We start from the raw sequence: 16,911 nt of genomic DNA on the forward strand, positions 1-16,911 counted from the left end.
TCTCCTTTGTCATAGATTAGTTGACCATAGGTGCGTGGCTTTATCTCTGGGCTTTCTATCTTGTTCCATTGATCTATATTTCTGTTTTTGTGCCAGTACCATATTGTCTTGATTACTGTAGCTTTGTAGTATAGTCCGAAGCCAGGGAGTCTGATTCCTCCAGCTCTGCTTTTTTTCCCTCAAGACTGCTTTGGCTATTCGGTGTCTTTTGTCTCCATACAAATTTTAAGATTTTTTGTTCTAGTTCTGTAAAAAATGCCATTGGTAATTTGATAGGGATTGCATTGAATCTGTAGATTGCTTTGGGTAGTATAGTGATTTTCACAATATTGATTCTTCCAATCCAAGAACATGGTATATCTCTCCATCTGTTGGTATCATCTTTCATTTCTTTCATCAGTGTCTTATAGTTTTCTGCATACAGGTCATTTGTCTCCCTAGGTAGGTTTATTCCTAGGTATTTTATTCTTTTTGTTGCAATGGTAAATGGGAGTGTTTCCTTAATTTCTCTTTCAGGTGTTTCATCATTAGTATATAGGAATGCAAGAGATTTCTGTGCATTAATTTTGTATCCTGCAACTTTACCAAATTCATTGATTAGCTCCAGTAGTTTTCTGGTGGCATCTTTAGGATTCTCTATGTACAGTATCATGTCATCTGCAAACAGTGACAGTTTTACTTCTTCTTTTCCAATTTGTATTCCTATATTTTTATTCTCTGACTGCCATGGCTAGGACTTCCAAAACTATGTTGAATAATAGTGGTGAGAGTGGACATCCTTGTCTTGTTCCTGATCTTAGAGGAAATGCTTTCAGTTTTTCACCATTGAGAATGATGTTTGCTGTGGGTTTGCCATATATGGCCTTTATTAAGTTGAGGTAGAACCCTGTATGCCCATTTTCTGGAGAGTTTTTATCATAAATGGGTGTTGAATTTTGTTGAAAGCTTTTTCTGCATCTACTGAGATGATCATATGGTTTTTATTCTTCAGTTCGTTAATATGGTGTATCACATTGATTGATTTGCATATATTGAAGAATCCTTGCATCCCTGGGATGAATCCCACTTGATCATGGTGGATGATCCTTTTAATGTGTTGTTGGATTCTGTTTGCTAGTATTTTGTTGAGGATTTTTGCATCTATATTCGTCAGTGATACTGGTCTGTAATTTTCTTTTTTTGTAGTATCTTTGTGTGGTTTTGGTATCAGGGTGATGGTGGCCTCATAGAATGAGTTTGGGAGTGTTCCTTCCTCTGCAATTTTTTGGAAGAGTTTGAGAAGGATGGGTGTTAGCTCTTCTCTAAATGTTTGATAGAATTCACCTGTGAAGCCATCTGGTCCTGGACTTTTCTTTGTTGGAAGATTTTTAATCACAGCTTCAATTTCATTACTTGTGATTGGTCTGTTCATATTTTCTATTTCTTCCTGGTTCAGTCTTGGAAGGTTATACCTTTCTGAGAATTTGTCCATTTCTTCCAGGTTGTCCATTTTATTGGCATAGAGTTGCTTGTAGTAGTCTCTTAGGATGCTTTGTATTTCTGCAGTGTCTGTTGTAACTTCTCCTTTTTCGTTTCTAATTTTATTGATTTGAGTCCTCTCCCTCTTTTTCTTGATGAGTCTGGCTAATGGTTTATCAATTTTGTTTATCTTCTCAAAGAACCAGCTTTTAGTTTTATTGATCTTTGCTATTGTTTTCTTTGTTTCTATTTCATTTATTTCTGCTCTGATCTTTATGATTTCTTTCATTCTGCTACCTTTGGGTTGTGTTTGTTCTTCTTTAGTTCCTTTAGGTGTAAGGTTAGATTGTTTATTTGTGATTTTTCTTGTTTCTTGAGGTAGGTTTGTATAGCTATAAACTTCCCTCTTAGAACTGCTTTTGCTGCATCCCATAGGTTTTGGATCGTCGTGTTTTCATTGTCATTTGTCTCTAGGTATTTTTTGATTTCCTCTTTGATTTCTTCAGTGATCTCTTGGTTACTTAGTAACGTATTGTTAGGGTCCATGTGTTTGTGTTTTTTATGTTTTTTTCCCTGAAATTGATTGCTAATCTCATAGTGTTGTGGTCAGAAAAGATGCTTGATATGATTTCAATTTTCTTAAATTTACTGAGGCTAGATTTGTGACCCAAGATGTGATCTATCCTGGAGAATGTTCCGTGCACACTTGAGAGGAAAGTGTAATCTGCTGTTTTTGGATGGGATGTCCTATAAATATCAGTTAAATCTATCTGGTCTATTGTGTCATTTAAAGCTGTGTTTCCTTATTAATTTTCTGTTTGGATAATCTGTTGATTGGTGTAAGTGAGGTGTTAAAGTCTCCCACAATGATTCTGTTACTGTCGATTTCCTGTTTTAGCAGTTGCCTTATGTATTGAGGTGCTCCTATGTTGGGTGCATATATATTTATAATTGTTATATCTTCTTCCTGGATTGATCCCTTGATCATTATGTAGTGTCCTTCCTTGTCTCTTGTAACATTCTTTATTTTAAAATCTATTTTATCTGATATGAATATAGCTACTCCAGCTTTCTTGTGATTTCCATTTGCATGGAATATGTTTTTCCATCCCCTCACTTTCAGTCTGTATGTGTCCCTAGGTGTGAAGTGGGTCTCTTGTAGACAGCATATATATGGGTCTTATTTTTTTATCCATTCAGCAATCTGTGTCTTTTGGTTGGAGCATTTAATCCATTCACGTTTAAGGTAATTATCGATATGTATGTTCCTATGACCATTTTCTTAATTGTTTTGGGTTTGTTTTTGTAGGTCCTTTTCTTCTCTTGTGTTTCCCACTTAGAGAAGTTCCTTTAGCATTTGTTGTAGAGCTGGTTTGGTGGTGCTGAATTCTCTTAGCTTTTGCTTGTCTGAAAAGCTTTTGACTTCTCCATGGAATCTGAATGAGATCCTTGCTGGGTAGAGTAATCTTGGTTGTAAGTTCTTTGCTTTCATCACTTTAAGTATATCATGCCACTCCGTTCTGGCTTGTAGAGTTTCTGCTGAGAAATCAGCTGTTAGCCTTATGGGAGTTCCCTTGTATATTATTTGTCATTTTTCCCTTGCTGCTTTCAATGATTTTTCTTTGTCTTTAATTTTTGCCAGTTTGATCACTATGTTTCTTGGCGTGTTTCTCCTTGGGTTTATCCTGTATGGGACACTCTGCACTTCCTGGACTTGGGTGGCTATTTGCTTTTCCATGTTAGGGAAGTTTTTGACTATAATCTCTTCAAATATTTTCTCAGGTCCTTTCTCTCTCTCTTTTCCTTCTGGGACCCCTATAATGCGAATGTTGTTGCGTGTAATGTTGTCCTGGGGTCTCTTAGGCTGTCTTCATTTCTTTTCATTCTTTTTTCTTTATTCTGTTTCGCAGCAGTGATTTTCACCATTCTGTCTTCCAGGTCACTTATCCGTTCTTCTGCCTCAGTTATTCTGCTATTGATTCCTTCTAGTGTAGTTTTCATTTCAGTTATTGTATTGGTCATCTCTGTTTGTTTGTTCTTTAATTCTTCTAGGTCTTTGTTAAACACTTCTTGCATCTTCTCGATCTTTGCCTCCATTCTTTTTCCGAGGTCGTGGATCATCTTCACTATCATTATTCTGAATTCTTTTTCTGGAAGGTTGCCTATCTCCACTTCATTTAGTTGTTTTTCTGGGGGTTTATTTTGTTCCTTCATCTGGTACATAGCCCTCTGCCTCTTCATCTTGTGTGTCTTTCTGTGAATGTGGTTTTGTTCCACAGGCTGCAGGATTGTAGTTCTTCTTGCTTCTGCTGTCTGCCCTCTCTGCTCTGATCTTTATGATTTCTTTCCTTCTACTAACTTTGGGTTTTGTTCGTTCTTCTTTCTCTAGTTGCTTTAGCTGTAAGGTTAGGTTTTTTATTTGGGATTTTTCTTGTTTCCTAGGATTGTATTGCTATAAACGTCCCTCTTAGAACTGCTTTTGCTCCATCCTATAGGTTTTGGATCATTGTACTTTTGTTTTCATTTGACTCTAGGTATTTTTGATTTCCTATTTGATTTCTTCTGTGATCCATTGGTTGTTTAGTAGCATATTGTTTAGCCTCCAGCTGTTTGTGTTTTTTACAGTTTTTTCTTGTCATCGATTTCTAATCTCATGGTGTTTTGGGTGGAAAAGATACTTGATACTGTTCAGTTTTCTTAAATATACCGAGGCTTGCTTTGTGGCCCAGTATGTGATCAGTCCTGGAGAATGTTCCATGTGCATTTGAGAGGAATGTGTATTCTGCCATTTTTGGATGGAATACTCTATAAATATCAGTTAAGGCCATCTGGTCTAATGTGTCATTTAAGGCCTGTGTTTCCTTATTGATTTTCTGTCTGAATGATCTGTCCATTGATGAAAGTGGGGTGTTAAATTCCCCCACTATTATTGTGTTACATATATTCATTCATTATATATAATTAGCCAACCCCATTAGTGCTAACATTTCTTGGTCGTGTCTAAACAATCAAGTGTTCTCCTTTGACTGAGATGCCTTAATGATCATTCTGTGAGACTCATGAGTCAGTCACATCAACTTCTGCTTTGACATTTTTTCCATCTATTCTAAGAGATTGACAGTTTCTCATACCTTCAGTTGCCTCACTTGGCAGTCCTTTTGCACATATCTCAGTAGTTAAATGTAACACAGCTTCATCTATGTTTGGGTATCCTCCATTCTTAGGTTCCACAAAGCTCTAGGTGCTGCTTTTCTATGAAATATGAGTTTGTGGCCATTTCTCTGACAAACACTTACTTCACAAATATTAAATTTATGTCCTGCTTCTGTTTCCAAGTCTTTCTATATGCATAATAACTTCTTATCGTAATGCCAAGCATAGTGTTATCTTAATAGAAACATTTTAAGTGGCAAACAGTATACGTAATACCAACAGTGAATGTAACTCAATTGAAGAGAAAACAATATATGTAAATATCAACAGCTATAACAGTATTTGTGTGTGTGCAAGCAGTGGTAGCTATATCAAGACTGCCAGCTGGTCAGCCGCTACTGTAAACACCTTCAGTTGCATGACACAATTTATAAGCTAAAATGTGGAAGAAATGTGGTCTTAGAATTAGACTGCCCTTCCTTCCTTCCTGTAATCTTTCCTGACCATCCCTTTGCCAGGGTTGGGACACACAGATCAACAAGTAATGGGCTTACAGTCTTGTGGGAAGACAGACAACTAGACAAGTCTCTCTACTAGTGGGCAATGAGGACTAGGATACAAGAAGTGGAAGGTACCAGGAGAACAAAAAGAAGAGAGCCCACCCAGAAGTAGCACTCTTCTGGCTGGGTAATGAAGGAGGTAAGTAGTTAGGCAGTGATAGAAGAGGGCCTATCAGACAGCAAGTGTACTGGAAGTAGGAGGGACAACATATGCCTGAGCTTGATAGGGCATGGGAGAGTTAAGGAATGGAAAGCGTTTCTGTGTGAATGGAACTGAGTGTGGTGGAGAGAATGTAAATGACATGATCAGATTTGTAACTGAGGTAAAATACCTGATGTCCAGGGCCGAGCAATAATCAAACCAAGATAGGATCATAATTCTGTGATGAGGTTTAATTAAGCCAGAAGTCTGCCATGTTTTTTGCTATAGCAGGGTTTGAGCCCAGGGTACTGGGAAGTAGGTAAAAGGTCACAGCTGTTGGTTAAGTGGGTGGTTGAAAAGAGCCTCTTATGAGTGCTCAGAGAGGTTTGCAGGCTTGCCAGGTACCTCCTCTATGTAAGTTGGGACTTTAAAATTTGCTGAAGAATGCTGAGTAGCCAGATATATATGTGGCATTGCCTGTAACATTGAAGTACACACTGAAGGGTTTGGAGTCATTGGTCAAAGCGATTTTCTCAAGCCTTTGAGAGGAATCATGCACACACGGGAAGGTGATTTGACCCTGTCCAGCCACTCTGTCAAATGATATCTTCTAAGAAGTACAATTCTTCTTTTACATGCTGTGTCTAATGCATGATATGGAACAGCATGGAAGTCCCTGGCTGTATTTTGTAGGAGGTAAAACTCCATACCTCTTATCAAGTATTGCAGTGACCAGCCATTTTAAATAGGCTCACCAGAGCTGTATTTTTAAATGACCAGGTACGTGATATCTGAATACCTGAAAGAGGTGGTTTCTATGATTCACAAAGGCTTAGGGTGGTCCAAGAGCTATAAGATTTTTCAGGCTTCTGACTTCACCAAAATGTCAGTCCTTTAATGGGCTGCTCTGTTGCTTGGGCACAATGTTCCTCTCTCCCCATTAAACTTGATCCTCCTCCATTGAGTCTACCTCAGTTACCAAAGTCATACTGTGTCTTCCTTCACTCTTCTTCTTAATCACCGTCTCTGTTCAACCACATCCTCACCTCTTATTGATTGGTTCTACCAACTTCATTATCTCCTGCAACCATCTTGTTGTCTCCATTCCTACTGCGGTCAAGCTAGACCACACCAAGATACCTTGTAATTCACTCATTGTTCTTTTTGGTAATGGACAGAAACTTGGGTTCTTAATGATATCCAAGGACTTATAAATGGTAATTTATCAAACAGGTTACCATTTAAAGGACAGTGAAGGTCTCTGAGTCTTAAAACATTAAAATAGGGAAACAGAACTAAATAATAAATAAGTTAATAAAAAGCGACAAACATAAGCATAGCATTCTGTTTCCCTAGATAAGGAAATGATTTATTCAACTAATATTTACTGAGTACCAAATATATAAATATCAGGTACTTTATAGGCATGGGAAATATAACAGTGAACAAGACAGACAAAGTCCTTGTGCCTATGGATATGATATTGTGGCAGGGTATATAGACAATTTGTTTTCAAAAATCAATCCAAAGACAAAAAAAAAAAAAAGGACGAAACACTAAAATTTCTAAATTGTTGTTTTAAATTCTAGCAAAAGCTACTTATTCAAAATGTTTAAATGTTAATTCATAAAGAAGCCACAACTGGCAATAATTCAATTGTCATTTTTTCTAGATATAATAAAATGCAAAAAAGACAGAAGTCCCTCCAGTCCTCAGCAATGTCCACGTTGCATGAACCCCAGGACCTCTAAAGGCAGGCCCTTAGTTATGGTCCCAGCTGCAGCTTTCCTGTGTGCCAAGCCAACCATTGACCCCTCCCTGAAATTGAAGAGCCTGACTATTCTGGAAGATAGTGTTTCTGTGTCCATCTCTCCCCAAGATTTCATGGCACCCTTCGGCTCCCTGACTTTGAATATGACAGACCAGTCTGGAAATGAAGCTAACATGATCTGCAGTATCCAAAAGCCCTCAACAACATCATCCACTGCGTTCACTGCAGAAAATGACTACATCATGCTAAATGCATCGTTTTCAACATTTCTGGTGTGTAACATAGACTACAGTCACATTCAGCCAGTGTGGAAAGTGCTGGCTTTGTACAGTGACTCTCCTCTGATCCTAGAAAGGAGCCACTTGCTCACTGAAACACCACAACTCTGCTACAAATATAAACAGGTGGTACTGAAGCCTGAAGACATCTTTACCAACATCGAGGCTGATCTCAGAGCAGATCCCTCTTGGTTAATGCAAGACCAAATTTCCTTGCAGCTAAACAGAACTGCCACCACACTCAGTACATTGCAGATCCAGTACTCCAGCGATGCCCAAGTCACTTTACCAAGGGCAGAGATGAAGCCAGAGAAACACAATTGGACCATGATTTCCAGGGATAACAATACTAAGCGGGAACGCACTGTTTTGGTCGGTGGGACCATTGACCTAGATTGCCCCAGCCAAGGAGACCCTCCCCCACAACTGGAGTGGCTTCTAGCTGATGGAAGTAAAGTGAGAGCCCCTTATGTTAGTGAGGATGGACGAGTCCTGATAGACAAAAGTGGAAAACTGGAACTCCAGATGGCTGATAGTTTTGACACAGGCATATACCACTGCATAAGCACCAATTACGATGATGCAGATATTCTCACCTATAGGATTACTGTGGTAGAGCCCTACGTAGAAGCTTATCAGGAAAATGGAGCTCGTCATATAGTTTCCATTGGTGAAACACTTGACCTTCCATGCCATTCTACGGGTATCCCAGATGCCTCTGTCAGCTGGGTTCTTCCAGGAAACACTGTGCTCCATCAGTCCTCAAGAGATAAGCAAATTCTTAACAATGGCACGTTAAGAATATTACAGGCGACTCAAAAAGACCAGGGTCATTATCGTTGTGTAGCAGCCAACCCATCAGGGATCGATTTTTTAATTAACAAAGTTTCAGTCAAAATAAAAGGGCAACAGCCAGTGGAGCATAATGTAGAAACAGATGGATCTGGGTTTGATGAGCCCAATTCCATTGCTCAGCTTAAGGACCCACCAGCTGCACAACTCCCCACATCTGCTCCAGTGAGGGCTGAGGCTGGAAAACAAGTCTCAATCACAAGTAAGAATCCTAAGCATGGGGTGTTAATAGCCCAGCGGCGTGGAGATGCAAACAACCGACGTTTCAGAGAGCACAGGAGGCAGTTCCCTCCCTCTGCCCAGAGAATTGACCCACAACACTGGGCAGCACTACTGGAGAAAGCTAAAAAGAATATTATGCCAGAGAAGCGAGAAAATACCATAACAAAGCCACCTCCACTGGTCACTCAACTCCTGGAAACACCTGGTGAGGAAGTAGACTCATCAGGCATGCTCCCTCCAAAAGAGGAATTTATGGTCCTGGCGACTAAAGTTCCCAGTGTTCTGGCAAGGACAGTGACTGCTGATTCCAGAAAATCATCTGATAGCCCTGTGACAAGTATAACTGCTGGCACCCAAGTCTCTCCAATTGTGAGTCCACAGATACTACTGCCTGAAAAACCAAGAGATTTCAAACCATCTACTACTATTAAAACTAAAGCCATGTCAAAGAATATGAATGCAACCACATCAAGCAAAATGCAAGGCACAACCAACCGAAATTTATCTACTATCTTTCCTCTACTACCTGAAGCAAGTCAATTTCAGGATGCTGACAACACGGAGAGAAAAAGAGAGCATTTGCAAAGTGCACCCCCATTAACAGTGGGGGCTACTACAATCAAAGATGTCCATATCAAAATTCTGGGTAGTGCTAACAGCAAAGCTGATGTATTTTTAGGATCAGTGAATGCCACGAATAGTCATCAGACGTCTGTAATAGGAGTCAGCGAACCCTGGAACCATCGTTCCCATTCTCATGTTACTCAAAAACCTAACACCTCTAAGCTCCGTTCGGACCCACACACTGCTGCTCATTCTCAGTTACACATTCCTAGAAATAGTACAATTAACACTCCACTGTCCAGACACTCTGGAAGACGGAGGAAAATTTGGAGCAGGGGGCGAGCTCCAATTTTCCGACAGCATGGATACAACTTTGTGAGGCCAACACTCAGAGGTTCTTCTGTAGAAAGAACCACGGCATTTTCAGCCACTGAGCACAATGTGGTATGCCCATCCTGTTCTCCCAGAGAGAGACTCAGCACTGCTGCAACAGCATTGCCTTTTCCAAGGTCTTCCCCCGTCACCCTCCCTGAAGCTAAAATTGCCAGAGTCATAGCAGAAGAATCTACAACTCTAGTCCACAATCCATCATTACTATTTAAGAAAAAACCAAATGTAGATGTTGAGAAAACAACACCGACAATAAAATATCTCAGTGCTGAAAGTACACAAGTGACTCCAACTTGTGCAGTTATGACTCATGCAACAAATATTAGTTACCCAAGCGTGTCTAAAGCCAGTGAAGCTAAAAGAGATTCAGTGATTGTATCGCCACTTCCAGGTCCCACCATCAAGCCACCTATGCCTACTACTATAGCCATTACAAGATTTTCAAGAAGGAAATTTCCCTGGCATCATATCTTTGTAAATAACCATATCCAAAAAGAAAAGCTAAAGAATCAGCAAAAATTTGGTTCACAAAAAAGCACAGACTTGGTGCTTCCTAAAATATCTCCTACTTTACCCACAGATAAGGTTTCCCCCTTCCATTTCACAACACTCTCAGCAAGTGTGATGCAAATTCCATCCGCAACATCAGCTACAACTCACCACAGTACCACTAAAACACACAGTCGTATAAGTCTCCCAACAATGAAGGAGCTGCCCTTCCCACCTGTTGACCCTACACCTCCTAGTGGCTCAAGCAAAGAATCAAGTACAGATTTCATATCACTGCAAACAGCCATCCTGACAACTACTCCTACTGCCCCTGCATCTATCATTATCAACAAAGCCCAACTAGCCAGACCCAGGGCACGAAAAGTACAAAGAATAAAGGAGCCTCAAAAGAATAGGAATGACCCAAATAACTCTCCCAGCCAGATTTCTGGCTTCATTACACCCACCACTGTGACACTTCCTGTTCTAACAGCAGCTGAAACTTCAACCAAACCCAGTGTGTCTGCTTTCACTCATTCTCTTCTAGAAAACATAAAAGAAATTTCAAGCACGATTGGTCTTCATCCAAGAACCTTTAATCTGACAGATGTACTTGAAGAACCACCCCAGAAAAGGAGTCAGACTTTGAAGAGCACAGCTGCTTCTGAAACCACTTTGTCCAGCAAACTACACCAGAGTACCACCACTAGGAACACAATCCTTAGACACTCAACCGTGCCACCCTTCCTGAGCGCCAGTGCCACTCCAATGCCAATTCCCACCTCCCCTCCCTTGAGTAAGCAAAGTGCAGTTGCTGACAATATGGCAACTCCCATTTTCAGGATGATGACACGTACAATGGTCAAGTCACATGAATCCTCAAAGCACAATGCTCGTCCAGAGCAATTAGCAGTAACATCTCCCCAAACTCACCCAAATGCCAAGTTCACAGTTGGAATCACCCGCTTTATCTACTCCAATCTGTTACGTTCTACTCCTATGCCAGCACTAATAACAGCTAAATCACAGAATTCTGAGTTGACTCCCTCTCCCTGGTCAGAAAACCACTTTTGGCACAAGTCACACCCAGAAATGGCTGAAAAGGTCAAAAAGCCAGTAGTGAGCATACTGCCCACTCCAGATCTGCCAGAGGACACTACTCATGCCTCAAATTGGGATATGCAGAAGAAGGCAAAGAAAAGTAGCTTCGATAAGACACCAATTCAAAAAATAACAACTTCCAAATTCCTTCCCTTTGATTCTTTATCTAGGAATATATTTGAAAGGCCCAGAATAGTTGGAGGAAGAGCGGCAAGTTTTACTGTTCCAGCTAACTCAGATGCCTTTCTTCCTTGTGAAGCTGTTGGGAATCCCATGCCCACTATCCACTGGACCAGAGTCTCATCAGGTATTTGAAACTGTTTCTTTACGCTTCATCTTCTTTAGTTACAAAACAAGGAAAACATTGTGTCATGATTCGGGGTTATGGATCCAAATAGTCAACATCAACATCAGATTTCTCCAAGACTCAACCATTTACTATCCTTATTTGATATACGCATGGCTTTTTGCTCATTAGAAGGTTTTAAAACATAAGACCATTTTTTTGAAATGCTTTGAAAGCAGATCCAAAGAAATTGTGAATGGTCATTGTGTTGAAGCATCTGGCTTTTACATTAAAATTAGGGTTTTTAAAAAAAAAAAAATCCAGAAATAACTTTAGTATTCTGAAGACTAGGTGTCTTAATTTTAAATATATTTTTTCCCCAGTAGCCTAACAAAAAGATAGCTTTCCTCTTGAGACTTCCACGTGAGCAACTTACGTTTACTATCTAAACTTTGATGACCTATGGCTATACATTTCTTTCTTCTTATCAGGACTTGATTCTTCTAAAAGGAAACAGAACAGCAGGTTCCACGTGCTCCCCAATGGTACCCTGTCCATACAGAGGGTGGACATTCAGGACCGCGGACAGTACCTGTGCTCAGCATCCAATCCGCTTGGCACAGACCGCCTTCACGTCACCTTGTCCGTGGTTTCCTATCCCCCCAGGATCCTGGAGAGACATACTAAGGAGATCACAGCCCATTCCGGAAGCACAGTGGAACTGAAGTGCAGAGCTGAAGGCAGGCCCAGCCCTACAATTTCCTGGATTCTTGCAAACCAGACAGTGGTCTCTGAATCATCCGAGGGGAATAGGCAGGCCCTGGTGACATCTGACGGAACGCTGGTCATCCACAATCTCAGCATTTATGACAGGGGCTTCTACAAATGCGTGGCCAGCAACCCAGTGGGCCAGGATGCACTGCTGGTTAAAATACAAGTTATTGCGGCCCCACCTGTTATTCTAGAACAAAAGAGGCAAGTTATTGCAGGGACTTGGGGTGAAAGTTTGAAACTACCCTGTACTGCAAAAGGAACTCCTCAGCCCGGTGTTCACTGGGTCCTCTCTGATGGCACCGAAGTGAAACCATTACAGTTGATCAATTCCAAGTTCTTATTTTCAAATGGAACTCTGTTTATAAGAAACATAGCCTCTTCAGACCGGGGCACTTATGAATGCATTGCTACCAGCTCCACTGGCTCAGAGAGAAGGGTGGTAATTCTTACAGTGGAAGAACGAGAGACCATCCCCAGGATAGAATTTGCATCCCAGAAATGGACGGAGGTGAATCTGGGGGACAAATTACTACTGAACTGCTCAGCCATTGGGGAGCCGAAACCGAAAATAACCTGGAGGCTACCATCCAAGGCTGTCGTCAACCAGTGGCACAGGTAAACCATACCTTTCTGTTGAGATTATCTTCTTTATTTAGCTGTACAACTTCTGAACTGGTAAAAGGGGTAGAGCGAGAGTAGCAGCAGTGTTGAGAGCACACAGACTCTGCACAGGAAAGTAACTCGCTCTAAAGAAAACCTAATCGTTTTGAGACTAATACAAAATAATACAAATTACATAAAAACCAAGTTTCTTAAATGCCATACTCTAAGGGCCAGCTTCTTACTGAGTTTATGTAGTTAAAAAGAAGGATAAAAAATCTCATTTGCTTCCATACTTGTGACAGTTTTAAAATGGTACCTGTGTAAATGTATTTATAATTTTCCTATCCAAAAATAAGAGGGAATGTTGTAAAGCAATCAAGTTCTGGAGAGATGCACTTCATTATTTCACTCTTCAGAGTCTCCTAGTAAAGCATTTTCAATTTTAGTGCAATCTATACTGAATTTATTCTACCCTAAAACTGCAAAGCACTTTATGAAAGTCACAACATTAAGGCCTTCACAAAGTGACATGTATTCAGGACCTCCAATCATTCTGACGGTGTCAGACACATATATACACATACATACTTTCTCTAATATCTCCTGTTACAGGCATATTAATAGTGATTTTTAACTGTCTTCTGTACAGATTAAATCTTTGAAAAATAAGTTTATGAGTATTAATTTTTGCCATTTACATGACTTCATACAATGATGTTTCATAATATGACAGAAAACATGGGAATGAACATTTCCATTTTATATGTTTGTGTGTTAATTTATTTATTTTTAATAGATCCTTATTGGAGCATAACTGCTTCACAATACTGTGTTAGTTTCTGTTGCACAACAAAGTGAATGAGCCACATGCATACACATATCCTCTCCCTCTTGAGCCTCCCTCCCATCCTCCCTATCCCACCCCTCTAGGCATCACAAAGCACCAAGCCAATCTCCCTGTGCTATGCTGCTGCTTCCCACCAGCTATCTATTTTATATTTGGTAGTGTATATATGTTAATGTTGCTCTCACTTCGCCCCAGCTTCGCCCTCCCACCCCATGTCCTCAAGTCCATTTTCTATGTCTCTTTATTTCTGCCCTGCAACTAGGTTCATCAGTACCATTTTTTTTTTTTTTTAAGATTCCATAGACAGACTCTAGGTCCATCCACCTCACTCCAAATAACTCAGTTTTGTTTCTTTTCATGGCTGAGTAATATTCCATTGTATATATTTGCCACATCTTCTTTATCCATTCATATGTTGATGGACATTGAGGTTGGTTCCATGTCCTGGCTATTGTAAATAGTGCTGCAATGAACATTGTGGTACATGTGTCTTTTTGAATTATGGTTTTCTCAGGGTGTATGCCCAGTAGTGGGATTGCTGGGTCATATGGTAGTTCTATTTTTAGTTTTTTAAGGAACCTCCATACTGTTTTCCATAGTGGTTTTATTAATTTATATTCCCACCAACAGTACAGGAGGGCTCTCTTTTCACCACACCCTTTCCAGCATTTCTTGTTTGTAGATTTTTTTGATGATGGCCATTCTGACTGGTGTGAGGTGATACCTCCTTGTAGTTTTGATTTGCATTTCTCTAATAATTAGTGATGTTGAGCATCTTTTCATGTGCCTCTTGGCCATCTATATGTCTTCCTTGGTGAAATGTCTATTTAGGTCTTCCACCCATTTTTTAACTGGATTGTTTTTTTGATATTGAGCTCCATGAGCTGTTTGTGTATTTTGGAGATTAAGCCTTTGTTTATTGTTTCATTTGCAAATATTTCCTCCCATTCTCAGGGTTGTCTTTTTGTCTTGTTTATGGTTTCCTTTGCTGTGCAAAAGCTTTTAAGTTTAATTAAGTCCCATTTGGTTATTTCTGTTACTCTAGCAGGTGGGTCAAAAAAGATCTTGCTGTGGTTCATGCCAAAGAGTGTTTTTCCTGTTTTCCTCTGAGAGTTTTATAGTGTCTTGGTCTTACTTTTAAGTCTTTAATCCATTTGGGGTTTATTTTTGTGTATGGTGTTAGGTAGTATTCTAATTTCATGCTTTTACATGTAGCTGTCCACTTTTCCCAGCACCATGTATTGAAGAGGCTGCCGTTTCTCCATTGTATATTCTTGCCTCCTTTGTCATAGATGAGGGGTCCATAGATGCGTGGGTTTATCTCTGGACTTTCTATCCTGTTCCATTGACCTATATTTCTGTTTTTGTGCTAGCACCATACTGTCTTTGATTACTATAGCTTTTTGGTATAGTCTGAAGTCCGGGAGCCTGATTCCTCCAGCTCCGTTTTTCTTTCTCAAGATTGCTTTGGCTATTTGGGGTCTTTTGTATTTCCATACAAATTGTAAATTTTTTTTGTTCTAATTCTGTGAAGAATGCCAGTGGTAGTTTGATAGGGATTGCATTGAATCTGTAGATTGCTTTGGGTAGTATAGTCATTTTCACAATATCGATTCTTCCAATCCAAGAACGTGGTATATTTCTCCATCTGTTTATATCATCTTTGATTTCTTTCATCAGTGTTTTATAGTTTTCTGAGTACAAGTCTTTTGCCTCCTTAGGCAGGTTTATTCCTAGGTATTTTATTCTTTTTGTTGCAATGGTAAATGGGAGTGTTTGCTTAATTTCTCTTTCTGATTTTTCGTTGCTGGTGTATAGGAATGCCAGAGATTTCTGTGCATTAATTTTGTACCGTTACTTTTACCAAATTCATTGATTAGCTCTGGTAGTTTTCTGGTGGCATCTTTAGGATTTTCTATGCATAGTATCATGTCATCAGAAAACAGTGACAGATTTACTTCTTCTTTTCCAATTTGTATTCCTTTTATTTCTTTTTCTTCTCTGATCGCTGTGGCCAGGACTTCCAAAACTATGTTGAATAAGAATGGCGAGAGTGGACATCCTTGTCTTGTTCCTGATCCTAGTGGAGATGCTTTCAGTTTTTCACCATTGAGTATGATGCTTGCTGTGGGTTTGTCATATATGGCCTTTATTATGTTGAGGTAGGTTCCCTCTATGCCCATTTTCCGGAGAGTTTTTATCATAAATGGGTGTTGAATTTTTTCAAAAGCTTTTTCTGCATCTATTGAGATGATCATATGGTTTTTATCCCTTAATTGGTTAATGTGGTGTATCACATTGATTAATTTGCGTATATTGAAGAATTCTTGCATCCCTGGGATAAATCCCACTTGATCATGGGGTATGATCCTTTTATTGTGCTGTTGGATTCTGTTTGCTAGCATTTTGTTCAGGATTTTTGCACTTATGTTCATCAGTGATATTGGCCTGTAGTTTTCTTTTGTTGTGATATCTTTTTCTGGTTTTGGTGTCAGGGTGACGGTGGCTTCGTAGAATGAATTTGGGAGTGTTTCTCCCTCTGCAATATTTTGGAAGAGTTTGAGAAGGATCGGTGTTAGCCCTTCTCTATATGTTTGACAGAATTGGCCTGTGAAGCCATCTGGTCCTGGACTTTTGTTTGTTGGAAGATTTTAAATCACAGTTTCAATTTCATTACTTGTGATAGGTCTGTTTATATTTTCTAATTCTTCCTGGTTCAGTCTTGGAAAATTGTACCTTTCCAAGAATTTGTCCATTTCTTCGTGGTTGTCCATTTGATTGGCATATCATTGTTTGTAGTAGTCTCTTATAATTCTTTGTATTTCTGCAGTGTTAGTTGTGATTTCTCCTTTTTCATTTCCAATTTTATTGATTTGTGTCCTCTTCCTTTTTTTCTTGATGAGTCTGGCTAAGGGTTTATCAATTTTGTTTATCTTCTCAAAGAACCAGCTTTAGTTTTATTGATCTTTGCTATTGTTTTCTTTGTTTCTATTTCATTTATTTCTGCTCTGCTCTTTATGATTTCTTTCCTTCTGCTAACTTTCAGTTGTGTTTGTTCTTCTTTCTCTAGTTCCTTTAGGCGTAAGGTTAGATTTATTTGAGATTTTTCTTGTTTCTTGAGGTAGGCCTGTATAGCTATAAACTTCCCTCTTAGAACTGCTTTTGCTGCATCCCATAGGTTTTGGATCATCGTGTTTTCATTGTCATTTGTCTCCAGGTATTTTTTGATTTGCTCTTTGATTTCTTCAGTGATCTCTTGGTTACTTAGTAACGTATTGTTTAGCCTCCATGTGTTTGTGTTTTTTATGTTTTTTTCCTGTAATTGATTTCTAATCTCATAGCATTGTGGTCAGAAAAGATGCTTGATACAATTTCAATTTTCTTAAATTTTCCAAGGCTTGATTTGTGACCCAAGATGTGA

General features: G+C 39.4%; 1 protein-coding gene across 2 annotated transcripts in view; it reads left to right on the forward strand.

The window, feature by feature from the left end:
• The window catches only part of IGSF10 (immunoglobulin superfamily member 10), a 49,338-nt gene that overhangs the window by 24,331 nt on the left and 8,096 nt on the right, over window positions 1-16,911 (forward strand). For both annotated transcript variants that reach the window (XM_082394309.1, XM_082394310.1), the window contains 2 exons: window positions 6,986-11,287; window positions 11,758-12,655. In XM_082394309.1, the coding sequence (XP_082250435.1) occupies window positions 6,986-11,287; window positions 11,758-12,655 (5,200 nt within the window). The remainder of the gene's footprint in view (window positions 1-6,985; window positions 11,288-11,757; window positions 12,656-16,911) is intronic.

The sequence above is a fragment of the Balaenoptera borealis genome (genome assembly GCF_965194805.1).
Source record: "Balaenoptera borealis genome assembly, chromosome: 5".
In the NCBI taxonomy this organism is placed as follows: Eukaryota; Metazoa; Chordata; class Mammalia; order Artiodactyla; family Balaenopteridae; genus Balaenoptera; species Balaenoptera borealis.